Consider the following 14,640-nt stretch of genomic DNA (forward strand, 5'->3'; position numbering starts at 1 on the left):
TCCTCAACTTTTATTGTAGTTGAAGGAAATAATTGTTGCTATGGAAGATTCTTTTCGCAAGTCCATCCTTACAGAAATACTGCTCTTAGATAACTCATCACATCAACATTTTCCCTCTATATGATGTGGACAGAGAGATCTTTATTCAACAATAAAATTTAGGAACTTTCCCATGCAGCTTTGACTTGTGTTAAATTTCAAAATCTTAGGGCGGAAATTTCATTGTACATCACACAGTGATTGATTGCTTAAACTGCACATCTTTCTTGCTGTTTATTTAAGCTGACATGACAAATCTGGAAAACTAGGCCATTCGGAATGATGTATAAAAAGTGATGACATTGTCTGAGCATGTTCCTACATAATTTTCTCTGTCTCTAGACAAGTGTATCCACACTCTACCATCATATATCCTTGTCCTACTTTGGGTATTGAGACAGGGAGATCAGAACCCATGGAGAAAGATGGCTAAATTTCTAAACACCTAACACGAGTCTAGTTTTTAAACTTCAGAATCGTCTTGGTGGTTCAAAATCTCCTCTACAATGGTGAAAGATTTTACATTTTTTTTTTCTTTTCAAAACAAAAAAAGGATGACACCTATTAAGTATAGGAGAAAGATATATTCCATACCTTCTGTGATGGAGGGTGAACTTTGGGCAGAGTCAGTGCCTTCCTTGCTGTCCTCACTGATAGAAGAGTTACTTCCCTTCTTAGTTGGGGTGTTTGCTTCCTGCCTTGGCCTTGATTTTGGTGGGCTAACTTTTGGCTGTTTTATCTGAGGTCTTACACTAGATTTAACTGGTTCATGTTCCATCTCCTTCTGTAACTCTGCCTTCAGTTGGACTATTTGGTTATCGTACGCCTAAAATTTGAAAAATCGCAATCAGAAAATCAGTGCTATGATGGAAATATTTCTACTTAACACATTTTGAATTCAGAAAGAGAAGTAATCCGAACAACTAACCACAATATATACTTTCAATGTATATCTTTGTCACAAAGTTAAATTCAATTTTACCTCGATTTGTTTCTTCAGAGCTACTTCTTTGTTTTTTAGTATTTCTTTTTTCCTCTTCTTGCGTTCTTTCCTGAGTCTATCTGCCTCCACTTTGCGTCGTTTGAGTTCTTCATTCAAGGCACGAACTCGCCCCTCATAATCACTGAAGTCTGACTGGGTTTCTGTGTAGGACTCTGTAAATAAAATTTCTAGTATGAGATTTCTTTTCTAATTGTAAGTTTTGTGATATTTATTAGTACAGAAGTTTTAATAAAAAAATAATTTTTTATCAATCGAGTCCTGGATGAACTACTCACCTGTGTGTGAAATGGATTCTTCTGATTCGCTCTCTGAGCTGCGGTAACGACTGAAAGGTGAGCGGTTACCGTTACGAACTGTGCGTCCAGACAACCATGTGAGCCCCTGGGGGATTCGGTCAAGGGGAGAGCGTGGAGATTTACCACTTCTCTTACTACTGGTGCCCTGAACACTTGTCTCCTCAAAGGAATCATTGTTATACTGGCTGTCATTGATAATTGTGTCGTCCGCTGCGGATGATCGCGACCTGTGAGTTAAGATTTATATCATCGTCAGTAAATGTTAACAGTGAGTTATTTGGCTCAATAAACATTGCATTTCTCATTGCTTTCATTTCTCAATAAATTATTTAAAATTTGATATACTATAAGATGGTGCACCAGGCATATTCCTTTGCATTTCATTTCTCATTGCTTTTATTTCACATTTCATTTTTACAATAAATCATTCAAAATTTGATATACGATAAGGTGTTGCACCAGGTTTTTTCCCTTGTATAATTTAATATTTTCAGGAAAAGTGTCTGAGACTTACTTGCGAACCCTGGGAGTGGCAGGACTACCATCATCCACACTGGATATTGATGCCAGTTCTTCAACAATAGAACTTTCACTGCCACTGTTGATAGCCTTGTTATCGCGTTCCCGAAGTCTCTCCTCTGGTGAGCTCTCACTTCCACTAGCGAGGTCTGTCCTAGGAGTGTCTGTTATGCTACGCCGCACAGAGTCGTCTTTAGCAGTCATTACACTAGCAGAGGCAATGGTGCTCTCTTGTATGGTTGAAGCAGTCTGAGATTCTACAAAAACACAAATTCATCAATTTTATTTTTTGTTTGTACTTACAGCACTTTGTATAAGGCATGAGTCAACATAGTGGGAACATAAACAATTACAAACCAGGGAATCAAACTAGCGACTATCAATTTAAGAGATGGCTGTCTCACTGCTGCTGTAATTGTCAATATTCTGCCTTTACAAATATATTATCAAAATTAGGGCTGTCATAGGTACCTAGGTAACTTGTTACAGGTCTTGTTTGAGCATGATCTTAGTTGGTACAAGAGTACCTGAAATCTCCAACAGTATTTACTGTCTACAAACTTAATACAAATGAAAAGACTACAAACTTAATACAAATGAAATTACGGAAAGACGGTAACGTTAACAAGACATGCCATTTCATATTTACACAATCCTACTGTTTATTTTCAGCGTGTTTCTTTAAATTTTTTTTTTTTTTTTAAATGTTTTCAACCACTTCTTTGTCGTAATGACACTAAAAGTTTGACCACATATTTTCTGGTAATGCAGTGGCCCCCGTCTGAACTGTTATTCATTAGGTAATGTACGTAGCACAATAGACAACACACTAGAGGCATTTCTCACGTATTCAGGAAACAGTACAATAGCGACCCAAGCACGCTTATTACAGTCTCGAATTTGTCATCATGGCATAAAAAATTTTCTGTCATTATATTGAGGTTATTTCCAGTTGTTGAATAAAGTTATGAACCGAGCCTTCATCAAGAAGATAATTAATTGTTCATGTCATCAAGTTTCCTTTATAGTGTATTATCCATAGGAGATATTACAGTTAATGTGTGCTTCCAGTCATTGGCTGGATCGTCACTCATTAAAGATACCCTGTCCCAGCCAGCAATGCTAAGATGATTTGAAAGGCCTGTTTTACTCACTTAACTTTATAAATCAATAATTCGTTTTACTTTAGTAAAACTTTAGAATGCCGCTCAGCAGTAATGAAACAGTTCTAAATGACTCGGGTACATAGGGCAGAAATTTTGCACCTTTGACAAACCTATTAAAACCAGAGAAAGACAAAAACTACTTTATTTTTATTCCTAATCCCACCTTTTGTTTCATTTCTCTGTCGGACTTTACTGCTTTCAGCCTGGTCATCCTTCGAGGTTTTAGCTGGAGTCTTGGCTGATCTACGATCATCTTTGCCAGATATTTTCTCTGGTCGACGGTTGTCTGGTGTCTCCCACATTCTGATAGCTTTTTGCTCCATCTTAAACACCCTGGATTCTTCATGGTCCAAACGCTGCTTCCATCTCAATAGTTCCTCAGCTTTTTTCCGTCGGTCAAGCAGCTTTTGTTCTCTAGCTGTCAAGAACCTGACAAGACAAGCAAAACTCTATAAGCAAACTGGTCTTTTTAGAGATGGTTGGCCATGAAAAAAAAAATTTTTTCAAAACCAAAACAGAAAATCTTACACAGATTACACTGTGCAGGGCTGAGTTTTTTCTACTCATATAACATTTTTGTTGAAGTTTGATAAACACCAGCTTGACAATGGATTTTAAGAACCTGTTAAAATTTTAAACAAGCTACAATTTAGTTAAACAATTGGGTTTTATCTGCCTTATATGTGGTGTGAGTTTGTTTTACCTCTCATCGAAATGGATTTTCTTGAGTTTGTCCAGAGCTGAGGAATCATCCATGGACTTCTTGTGTGATTCTTTGGGTTCTGTGTATATCTCAGAGTCCGACTTGTAATCTTTCTTCTTACGTCCACTAGTAGCATCTCTCTGGTCATCAAACTAAAACAAGTCAACAAATGCCGATAAACATTTTTAGTGAGATCACTGACCACTGTCCAGTAGATCACTGACCACTGTCCAGCAGACATCTGGTAACACCAATATTACGCTAAACTACTACTTTTAACACAGACGAAGATCCTGTTGACAAGATTATCAACACTTTCAACCAAGAACATGTTGGACAAGATCTCATACCACTGTCTAGCTCTAGTACCATGGATACAGGTGTGGAACTTACATTGCTGACTTCATCTTCGGTGTGAACTTCTGATGGACGTCCAAGTCGGCCATTCCCTTTTAACCTTTCTTTGGTCTGAAAGAGAAATAAATCATAAATATACAAAATGCATGATGCAATAATCGTGATAAAAAATAATCTTTAATGAACCAAACAAAAAAATATCTTATTAATGAATGTCAGACTTAAATCAAGGTATTCAAACTGAAATATTCTGAGAGACAGAGCTCTTCAAAGCACACAAGTGTTGGGAAACATGCCTTCAGTATGTTTACCTTCAATGTATTTTTTCTCATACGACTGATCTCGGTGTGTTGCTTCAAAAGTCGCTGCCGTTCTAGAGAAGCAGCTTTGTTGGATTCCTGGAGTCTCTTGATTTCAGCCTGTAATAGAAATTCAAAATCTCCTTTAGTGTCTGAACATTTTATTTAAAAAGTGCCACTGATCTCAGACTTTTCTGGACAAAACATTTTAACTATAACCTTTCAATTACCACTCTTTTTAATAAGTATTGAAATGCTATATTTTTTCATCTGTATCGAAATGTAGTATTGCCAAGTTCACTCAACATGATTAAGAATGTGTCAAGTCAAGTATTACGAACTAAAATATTCTAACAGAACAATATACTAATATAAACAGATAAATATATGTATTGAAAGCCAATGTACACTACCATCTTTATAGAAGACACTAGAAATCCATAAAAGGAGTTTTTGAAAACAGCTAAATGGTTGAAAGTTTATTATGAAATTTCAATAATCTTAAATTTAATGAAATTCTATAACTCCTGATTTTTTACTATTTTCTCTCATAAAACTATGGTCATATCTTGCCCATTCCAAATACAGAAGGAAATTCAATAAGAAAAGTAACAGAGAATGGGCAAATCACCTGCTGTTCTTGAAGCCTCATCTTGAGCCCACGTTGCCGTTTGATGATCTGTGGGTAATTGTCGTCTGCTCCTTTGTTGCGAAGATTCTGTCGTTGCTGGTCCAGCCAGGCAAGTTCAGCTTTTGTCTTCTCAGTCAAAGCCTTCTCCCGGAGGCGTAACAATGCACCCTGAAATTTTACAAACATAGTGCTGTATGGTGATGTTGGACCTAAAAACTGCACAACAATTTTTTTTATAGGAGTTTTTAAGTGAATATTGGAACCTACAAGACATGATGCAGCACTCCATAAAATGCTAATCTTTAAATATTTTCAGCCAAAAGTCAGAGGTGATTGACAGACCCATTGTCTGCCAGTCAAGTAGACTTGGGAAGATAAGTATACAAAAGTCTTCAACTTCAGGCAAGGGGAAACACGTTTCTTAAACTTCAGGCAAGGGGACACAAGTTTCTTAAACTTCAGACAAGGGGAAACAAGTTTCTTAAACTTCAGACAAGGGGAAACAAGATTCTTTAACTTCAGGCAATGGAAAACAAGTTTCTTATACTTTAGGCAAGGGGAAACACGTTTCTTCAACTTCAGGCAAGAGGTAACAAGTTTCTTAAACTTCAGGCAAGAGGTAACAAGTTTCTTCAACTTCAGGCAAGAGGTAACAAGTTTTTTAAACTTCAGGCAAGAGGTAACAAGTTTTTTAAACTTCAGGCAAGAGGTAACAAGTTTTTTAAACTTCAGGCAAGAGGTAACAAGTTTTTTAAACTTCAGGCAAGAGGTAACAAGTTTTATTAACACGTATTTGATACTTCTATCTATTGAAATGGCTGTACCTGGTGTTGTGCCCTCAATTCTTCCTCCCTCATAAACTGTCGAACCATCTCCTCTGTAAATTTGTTGAAGGACTCCTCACCAGTAAAAAATGAGCTGAGGTCATCAAGGGACATCCTGGGTGTGGTTGGCACTACAAACAAGAATTGTACTGATAAAATATGCTTACCAGACCTACCGCCAATACTATGTTATGTAGAGATTTGTGTACTGTTCCTAGTGTAAATATTTGAAGACAATATCATCATATTCAACAAACAATAGTCAGGTACGTGAATCAAATTTGTTGTGCTTGTTTTACATTTTTCTACCAACCTCAAAAACAATGGGTGGTCTGATGTGACAGGAAGGACGACCAAGGGAGTTAACTGTGTACCTACCTGACGAGACACTGCCTTCATCTGATGTCACAGACATGTTGTCTCCGGAGTGTTTCTTAGCACGTTTCCGATGACTTTCTGATGGCAGGATTGCCTTGAAAGATTTCTCCTCCATCTCATCCTCCGTCATCGTGTCGTCAAACGTAACAGAATATTCATCTCCTGAGACCATCACAAAGATAATAGTTAGCACTGTTTTATAGGGAAGGTACATTTCTACTGTGTTTCATACTACATCAAAACATTTTTATTATTTTATCTTAGAGAACAAAGAAAAAACACGAATAAGTTCTTAACACTACACTTACAGTTAAAACATGATGACATTATTTCCTATTGTCCACACCACAATCATGAAAACAAACCTTGCAAGATATCTTCTATGATGCTATCTGAGCGCGACTCGTCACGTGCTTCTGCCCCTGAGACAGAGCGTATAGAGGAGTCACTGTCGAGGTTCTTGCGGCTATCACTGGCTGTACGCACACTGTCAGGTGTTTTTGCATCTCTGTTTAGTAAAAGGTAAATCACAAAGATTATTACTGTATGAAATGTCTAATCGAGCGATGTGATATTTTTGCGGTTGAAGTATCGAAACTAAAAAGTACATGATGCTTCTTTTACCCAATCAAAAGTCGACATGAAATCTTATGGTGAGATACTTGTGAAAGTCGCCTGTTTTGTGGTGTTACATTGGCTGTTAACAATACATGACTACTGTGCTGTGATAATCAAGTCTAGGGTATATAAAGTTAACATATGTAGCATCTGTTTGACTTGAAATATTCGTCGGTCCATTTCCCCCTGTTTTGATGCTATTTAGATCCTTCTAAGGTACAAATTTTTACAATTTATCATAAAAAAAAATCCAATGCCACAAAAAGACCACAAATGTTCATACTAGACATTAGAATTCAGAGATACTGTATTTCCTTATTATTGATATAAGATGTTATAGCTTATGTATCTGCCAAATTACCAACTTGAGGGCCATTTGGAACTTTTACTCGCTGAAGTACATACCTGGACCGGGCTGTACGACTATCCATAGTGTAGGAGGTGGCTGTCCTTGCAGAATCCGGTACACCTCTCTCCAAATCCTTTGCTGATGTTGTCTGCAACATGTTTATAAATTCAACTGAACAACACAACCTATACTTTTAACAGTTTTGTTGTCAAAGTATTAAATCTCTAATTTGTTACATTTGTAGTGCTACATCTAGTGTTAAGGCATTCTGATATGTCAAGTTCAGCAAAGCAAAAGATTTTAACAAGTCTTACTATACAAACAAGATGTGTTTATGATTCAAATTCTGAAGTGGGACATTAAAACTGTACTGAGTAAGGCATATGCTAATTGCATACACACTTTGTGAAAACACTCACGTCTTTATTGTGGTATTGATTTGACAGTTTTATTTCAATAGCTAGGGCCAATGTAAGAATTTTTCAAATGTAAGTCAAAGGTCATGGTCAAGGTCACATGGTAAAAAATTTTGATGCCACTGGAAAGGTCTTGTCTTGTCCCAAGGAACAGACATGCCGAATATGAAAGCCCTTTGTCTTACTGTGCAATAGTTATGGGTAAGGTTACATACATACATTGATACATACATACAAACATGAGAGAGAGAGAGAGAGAGAGACAGACAGACAGAGAGACAGAGAGAGAGAGAGAGACAGAGAGACAATATGCCCATAATCTTTTGATCATGGGGTACAAAACTTACCGTTCTATTTTTGCGTGGTCTGATATTGTCCGTCTCCAGTAGGCTTGTGACCTCTGACCTAGACCTTGTATCTACTGTGACCTTGCGCCCAGTCTTCTGTTTATTCTGGTTAGTGTCGGTGGGTACAGCACGCAGTCGTGTTATGGCCTCAGCTGCTGTCTGTGTGACCTCCATAGATCGTTGACGGACGTCATTCAACTCCTTTGTAGCGTCAAGCATCTCCCTCTGTGCCTTGAGTTCCAACACACTCATTTCCTTACTGTGCTCTTGTTGACGAGCCTGAATGCCACACGAATCATGTGATTAAAAATACAAAAGGTTTTACTACAAATATCCATTTCATACAAGAATTACAAATCAATTAGTTAAAAGAAATTTTCATCTCATCACGCTTCTGCAAAGCTAACAAGAAAATTATCTCACACAAAAACCCAATTAAACTCCTTTAGATCACATGATCAACAAATTCTGGAATGTTTTGGAAGACACTGCTTAAAACATTGTTACACTCCCAAATTCTGCAATCAAGGCTCTATATATAGATTGCTGGCACCAAGACCTGATAAGATGTGAAATTTTATGGAAACTTTTTTTTTAAAACAATTCTGTTAAATCATAAAAGGTGCAATATATTATCTTAATCAATACAAAATTACCATTATAGAAAAAGTTGCAGAGGTACAAATATCAATAATCTTTATATATACCTTAAGCATCTGGGCAAGTGAGACTGTCTCCTGCTGAGCCATAGAAACAGCACGTGTACGTTCCATGTTGGTCAGTTGTCTCATACTCTCCTCCATACTCTCTAGCTGGTTAAGCTCTGTGTGGAATTGTCGCTCCAGAGTATTTGGAGAGTATCGTGCTGGAAACTTCAGACTTGTAGCATCCTCAGAAGCCTCATATGACGGACGATGTAAGGAGTAACTTGGGCGATCCTAAAAAAATAAATGAATTCTCAATGCATGGGAAATGTTTCTTGTGTCCTTATCATATATTCGAAACGTAGTACTTCAGTGTTTTATTTTCTATAAAATTAATTCCTATGAATAATAAATAATTTTGATTTTAGTTTTGTTTTGGTTTTACTCAATTCCAACTTACTGTTTCTAATGACACGTCACTCTCTGAGCCTTCTTTGCGCCCGGCGTCTGAGCCCGATGCCTCCTTGCGCACTGGCTTGATGGACGAAGACTTGGGCTGGGGCTTGGTTGGTCTTTTTTCATACTTGTATGGTTTTTGTTTTCTATCATCCCCGCTGCACACATGCAAAACAAAAATAATTTCAATGTCAATCAGGCACAGAGAGAAAATGAGGACGACTCTACGACAGTAAAATATCTTCATTTTCTAATTTGATTTCTTAAATTTCAACTTCATTTTCACCACATTTTGTCCTGTGTTGCTACAACAGCACTTGTTATACATTTGTGTAGGTAGCCATTAGTACCCACCTGTCTGCAGTCTTAACGTAGGAGTCTTCCTCCAAAGTGTCATCATCACTTTTCTCAGTCCCAATCTGGAAACTCACTGATGCTGTTTTTGGCTGTGTAATATCAGGTCTGAAACAAGAATCATCACAATGTTGGTTATCTGCTTAAGATAATTTAGTTTTTAATTTTTATGGCAAGTTTTCTTTTTTTTTTCTTAAGAAAGGAAAAACTAATTAACTACAAATTAGAAATTGTCTACAAGGACAGGAATGCATAGCAGAATGTGATAAGGAGTAGAACTTGATGTCATGAAACAAGGAGGTTAAATATGGACCAAATGTATTAAGAGATTCTTGTGATATAATGCTGATTTGGAATGTGACACAGCGACTGGGACAGACAGACACAAGTTACACCAGATGTTGTTTGTTCCCTGACCTCTCTATGAAATAGTAAGGCATAAAAAACCCCCAGGATATTGTAAACACATACTTGTTTTTCAAGCTTTCTGTGATTGAAGCAAAATTTGATGTGCGTAGTCCTGTATTGACAAGGTGAGAGCTCTCTGGGTGGTATCCCACCCCTGGACTGCGACTTCGACTGTCCCCACCTGACCGTGCAGCCGGTTTAGGAGCAGTCTGTTGCGATGTCACTTTCTCCCGTTTCACCTCATCCTCCTCAACAGAAGCTCGAGATTTTGGCACACGACTCTCTTCCCCTACAGGTCCCTGGCGCTGTTTTACTACAAATACAAAAACAGTTGATGGTGTTGTTTAAACGATCAGTCAGGAAAACCTGATATTGTCATGTAAATGAATATTTGAGAATCATTATTAGACAATTGTTCTGTGAGGTGGTACATGATACGCCCTGTCGTCGGTTCAACGAGCATTTTGCAAAAGGAAAGGGAAAGAAACTGATTTCAATGTCCAATCAAAGGTTCTTTATAGACAGTGCCAGTTGTGTAATGACAGACAAAACCAGAGTAAACCATCAAGTGCCAATGGTGATAACATTCCCAGTTATTGTTCCATCAATTTTACAAAGGCAACAACTTAATCAATAACAGGCGACTAATTTTGGTTATTAAACTTGTCCAAGTTATGGTGGTAATAATCTTTCCTATATAGTTTTAAATGCATCTGTTGGAAACGTTGATTCGTTGAAAATTACTTTTGATATCAATCAGACATTGCTTCTGTAATTAAATAAAGGGCCATAACTCTGCAAATTTTGGTCCAAAAATTGCAGTGTTTATTCTTGTCCAAGCTATCATTATAGTGAAACATCCTATGAAATTTGACACTGATCCATTGAAAACTAAACAGGTTACTGAGCAGACACTACAGAGGACTGAAGAAAACCAAATTGACTGAAAAAATGTCAAAACTGAGGTGGGAAGGTGCAATGACCATGTGATTTTATAAATTTTCTGAACTGCCATACATCTGATAATCTCAAAAGAAAATCAAGTGCATATGTAAACTTCTCCCACGTAAATACAATATTATAGTACATTATATAAGACCCCATCAGTGAAACATTGCTTATACATGCGATATTCACTCATTCGACAACAGTATCAGTGAAATGCTCCCCGAAAAAAAAACTTCATTAGAAACAAAATTTTAACAATGAGTAATAATTATGTAATTAAGGGGTTGCAGGCACTGAATTTGGTGAACTGCACATTCTTTTAGTATGACCAGTGTATACTCATAGTTTCAAGACCCTTTGCTTACTGTGGGCAACATTATAATGCTCCAGAGACAAAAGGGCAGACAGAAAGACAGATGGACAGACAAGGTGGCGACTATACGCTCCCCTGAAAATTTTTGTGGAGGATAGAAACCCTTGAAAAATGATAATGAAACTAATGAGCTTAAAGTACTTGAAGGCATGGCATGAGAACGTTCATAGAGTCACTGAACTTTTAAAAAATATCACATCATGAAACTAAAGTAATACTGTCAAATATTGCACCATAATTTGATATATCCTAAAGGGTTCCTTCCAATGGTGAAATCCTCTGAGATAGGTTTGGATGCTGCTGGTGTGTGCTCTCTCTATTGATTCTTGTTGATGTCCTGTTTGGAGTGTATTATCAGCGTATGCTGTATACATGCCTACAACATACCTTGGTTGCGTTTTTGCCTGGCGAACACATTGAGGACAGAGTACGGATCAGACGTTGGATCCTCCCAGGAGTATTTGGTTGTCTGCCCTTGGGGTCGTGGAATGTTCATCTCCTGAGGTCGTGACCTTTTGGCTCCTGCATGGAAGTCTTTGTCTCGTAGTCCAGCACCAATCTGTTATAACAAAATAACAACTCAAATTGTAGTTGTTCTAAATGTTGGATGCTTGCTCAGTTTTAGTGGAATTTTATTTGTTCTAAACATTTGTTGCTTGATTAGATTGAGTGAACAAAACAAATTTTGCTTACACTTTTCAGTGAAAAATGCCACGCATCAGACCACGTATTTGTGTCATCCCGATATTTCATTTGATCTTGGTTTTCTGATCAACTGCTGATAGATAAGCCAATATCAACCCTGTCATTCTATCACAACTCAAGTCATGCATCAAAAGCAACATTTAATTTTCAATTTACTGATAAAAATCTCTTTCAATATGATTTTCAATCAGTGAGTAGATATGTGACATGACTGTGGTGCAACACTAATTATCACCTCTACCAGGATTTAGATAAACACTCCTTCATGTGTTTCCGTTATACCAGTAGTCTAGTCAGCCTACATATATAGCTTTGTGTAATTCAGCTATGGTGTTTCATCAAAATCTGATGTCTGTATGCTTTCTGGATCAGAATTCATTTATTCCCTGATACCCTGTTGAAGAATTTTACCCAATCAGTATTGTGATAAAGAAATAAGGCATTAGAACAATATGCCATATCCTACTCAGGATACTTGAATATGAACTTAAACATTGTTAGTGTTTTACCTTGCGGGGTGGTGATGACAATGAATTTTCGGAATCCTCCGTTATTGTTATATCACTAAATGTTGAGGTCTCTGATATGGATGACTCCTCATCATCCTGCCCATCTCTGTGACTAGCTAACATGGTACGACCTGATGGCAGTTTCCAATTAAGGCTCTGCCGTACTGTGTGGCCTCTGTAGGCCGCCTGAATCCTGATGGCAGCAGCCTCTGGTTCTATACTGCTGTCATCAAGACCTTCTGGGTCTCCATGTGATTCCTGCTGAGTACCTGCAACACACAATGTTAATTCATAAAGGAAACTTAGATGATATTTTTCACAGCTTAGAAATGGTGCAACTGACTAGACATTCAGTTTCAAAAAAAAAAAAAAAAAGAGAGAAAAAAAATGAGAAATTCTATAACATAAGATTTATTTGTCAATATCCATGACAAATTACCTTTACAACTTTCACATACACACACAAAAAAAAAATCACTTCATATTACATGAAATATCAAAAACTTTTTATGTTAGTTTAAAAACAGTTCTATCGAAGATCAATGATTAAGGTAGCGTGTACCTGGCAGGTTTGAGGCGAACACTGAGTAATTAGTATCAGCGCCAATCATCCTTTCATAGCGCGACACAAACTCATCATTTTCCTGTGATCCTCCGGCACGAGGTAATGCCCATCGGGAGTTTGGATTTGAATTGGCTGCACCTGTTGGTTACACACAAAACTTACTAGTTACCATGTAGTTAAAATTCCCAACTCTAGGTAAAAATGTAACTAACTGCTGTTGTGTTCCTGGAATACAGGAAAAAAAAAATCCTTTTGATCAAAATATTTTCATTTGGATCCAATGTAAATGGTTGTAAAGATATGATCAGGACCTGACTGAATTCACTGCTGACCAGAACAGACATTTTGGTCCATGAAATCTAACTACTGAACACAAGTCTATATTACCAAGATATATCACTGTGTTTGTTATGTTAATTTACTTTATTTCACAAGGACCACAACCAGAAATAATACTCAAAAAACAAAACCAGCTGCCATGCTGCTATGTCAATTAAATACAACATATCCATTGTCTGATTCAGGACGAAACCTCATCAAATAAACATTGCCACACAAATAGTTCCTTTTGTCTAATGTTCCTCGTCAACAGTTCTAATCCTTTTTCTTAGCTATATTGAAACAAGTGGTATTCTTTTTCAGTAAATTAACGGATTACTTTAATTTCGTCCAAAGCGACTTGAATATCTGTCACTGACCTACTTCACAGCAATCACAGGTGAGTGCTAGTGGATCTATATCTGTCCATTTGTGATTTTAATTATTTTAAAAGAACTGTATAATGTGCCAAGTCAGAATATCTAATATGTTAATTTTCACTGTATCAAGAAACACAATAATGCTGATCACATGACATCTATCACCATTTTATCTTTGATTTCTTTTTCAGGAGACACGCCTTCATTTTTTGGCGAGAAAGGCATATTTTCTTCAACAATGTAAAAATAAATGTTTCTATTCATAGTGGTTTCTTGGCACTTTCAGACAAAATCAGTTCTTCTTTGTTAAGCAATTTCTTACATCCTGGTAACATTATATAGTTAGCAATTCCTGGTAGCTGTGCTAAAATTTCGTGCTGAAGTCATTATCATTACAAGCACTCAGAGAATGGTTCAAGTACACCTGAACAGAACGTCTGGTGGTATGTCTTCTTTACTTAAATCAACTCATAATTGAATGTCAAAAAACACCTGATAAAATCTTGATTGTCAACAAATGAAGTCTCACAAGGTCTTTAGACTAAAATGCAATAGATTCCTAAGGGAAATTAGCCACAATAATGAAAACATGAGGAGCCAAGGTTTCGACTGGCACTATATACAGAACTGGTCTATCTTTGGTACTCTCATTGTTGTGTCACTAGCTTGGCACGAATAAATACTATATACCTATCACAAAAGTAAATTCAATATTACAATTCAGTGATATTACTTCATAGAAGAAATTCTTTATTAAACTCGAAATGATTGAGGATGAAAAGAAAATTGAATTTGCTGTTGTGAATATCATAATTTTTCTTTAGATTTGATTTGTATGAAGTAATACAAGGCATTAGAAGAAATAAGTACCCGGGAAAAATTGGTCTATAGAAATAGTTAACTCCTGTATTTATCAATAATGAGACTATGTATGGGGGGGTGAAGAAAAAACATAATCTACCTGTCAGGTATAATCTATATCATCCCTCTCTACAACAAATACACCTAATTAAGTATTTACATGCACTCAGCACA

At 36.8% G+C, this 14,640-nt stretch overlaps 1 protein-coding gene across 1 annotated transcript in view; it reads right to left on the reverse strand.

Annotated features, from left to right (window-relative positions):
* LOC132556457 (centrosome-associated protein 350-like) overlaps positions 1-14,640 on the reverse strand; it is a 65,807-nt gene that overhangs the window by 12,665 nt on the left and 38,502 nt on the right. The window contains exons 11-31 of the mRNA XM_060220869.1: positions 12,905-13,045; positions 12,343-12,611; positions 11,516-11,687; positions 9,871-10,120; positions 9,400-9,507; positions 9,050-9,203; positions 8,653-8,883; positions 7,946-8,224; positions 7,239-7,330; positions 6,581-6,723; positions 6,216-6,377; positions 5,838-5,968; positions 5,014-5,181; positions 4,395-4,502; positions 4,120-4,194; positions 3,727-3,878; positions 3,187-3,452; positions 1,853-2,114; positions 1,318-1,565; positions 1,022-1,194; positions 634-865 (exon numbers count right to left, since the gene is read on the reverse strand). Coding sequence (XP_060076852.1) covers positions 634-865; positions 1,022-1,194; positions 1,318-1,565; positions 1,853-2,114; positions 3,187-3,452; positions 3,727-3,878; positions 4,120-4,194; positions 4,395-4,502; positions 5,014-5,181; positions 5,838-5,968; positions 6,216-6,377; positions 6,581-6,723; positions 7,239-7,330; positions 7,946-8,224; positions 8,653-8,883; positions 9,050-9,203; positions 9,400-9,507; positions 9,871-10,120; positions 11,516-11,687; positions 12,343-12,611; positions 12,905-13,045 — 3,816 coding nt within the window. The remainder of the gene's footprint in view (positions 1-633; positions 866-1,021; positions 1,195-1,317; positions 1,566-1,852; positions 2,115-3,186; positions 3,453-3,726; positions 3,879-4,119; positions 4,195-4,394; positions 4,503-5,013; positions 5,182-5,837; positions 5,969-6,215; positions 6,378-6,580; positions 6,724-7,238; positions 7,331-7,945; positions 8,225-8,652; positions 8,884-9,049; positions 9,204-9,399; positions 9,508-9,870; positions 10,121-11,515; positions 11,688-12,342; positions 12,612-12,904; positions 13,046-14,640) is intronic.

This window comes from Ylistrum balloti, unplaced genomic scaffold (assembly GCF_031769215.1).
Source record: "Ylistrum balloti isolate Yb309-2 unplaced genomic scaffold, AGI_CSIRO_Ybal_v1 Utg370570, whole genome shotgun sequence".
Classification (NCBI taxonomy): Eukaryota; Metazoa; Mollusca; class Bivalvia; order Pectinida; family Pectinidae; genus Ylistrum; species Ylistrum balloti.